The 865-nt window shown below is 38.6% G+C and overlaps 1 protein-coding gene across 1 annotated transcript in view; it reads right to left on the bottom strand.

Moving 5' to 3' along the window:
* The window catches only part of LOC119585169 (zinc finger CCCH domain-containing protein 14-like), a gene marked incomplete in the record, with an annotated part of 14,189 nt that overhangs the window by 7,712 nt on the left and 5,612 nt on the right, over positions 1-865 (bottom strand). The window contains 2 exon segments of the mRNA XM_037933806.1: positions 27-209; positions 363-575. Coding sequence (XP_037789734.1) covers positions 27-209; positions 363-575 — 396 coding nt within the window.

The following is an 865-nucleotide window of genomic DNA, read 5'->3' as shown; positions in this document are numbered from 1 at the left end:
AAATACTTTTCATCCTGGACACTCACCTGACTATGTGGTCTTTTTAGGACTGCTCCAACAGCTGACACCACCCTTGTTGATGTCGCTCTACTCGGAACATCTCTCGAGGTCGATCGGCTCGAAACCTCTCTTGACTGTCCTTCTCTATCTCTACTTGAAGATTCATTTCTTGATTCTATGTGCTTTGACATGAGAGGTCTCACACGGGCCTGTAACAAAAAGGAAAACAAATTTCAGTAATTTTTTTTTTCTACAAATATAACTTATCTCCTACTAATCATAACCATACAACAAAATGTATATCTACACTTGCCAAAACAACATGCCATAACAGACACTAATGACGATATTGTCTTTCTCACCTCTAACTTTTTACCAGATGAAGTTGTAGATGAAGGCAGCACACACACTGATCTTTGAGCTGAAGTTATGGCACTAGACACAGCACGAGCCATGCCACTACTGGCTGTGGTAGAAGGCGGCTCAGGACGAGGTGGGAAACTTGATTCCTCTCGCAAATTGATCACACGACGACCACCAGACGTTGAACTCCCTAAGCGATCTAACACAGACACCTAAAATAAAAAATAATGTCTAATTAATACTCTGAAGATAAAGTTATTCTATTGTAACCAAAAAATTATAATTCTGTGGCTTGTTCTTAATGTAAGATCTTTTTCTCCATGACTCAATTTAGTTATTTTCAAAATCCTGTTTGTTCTAAATCATGATGCAAGTTAAAGAAAGATATATTTGTGATACTATCTGATCCTTTGTGAATGTGAAATGTGCTTCTAAAATGAACGAAGGGGGGAATAAGGGGACCTACAGCTTGGCAGTGTTTCAAATGCCCCTTACATAATCA

This window comes from Penaeus monodon, chromosome 19, assembly GCF_015228065.2.
Source record: "Penaeus monodon isolate SGIC_2016 chromosome 19, NSTDA_Pmon_1, whole genome shotgun sequence".
NCBI classification, from domain to species: domain Eukaryota; kingdom Metazoa; phylum Arthropoda; class Malacostraca; order Decapoda; family Penaeidae; genus Penaeus; species Penaeus monodon.
This window is presented reverse-complemented; position numbering and strand designations above follow the sequence as displayed.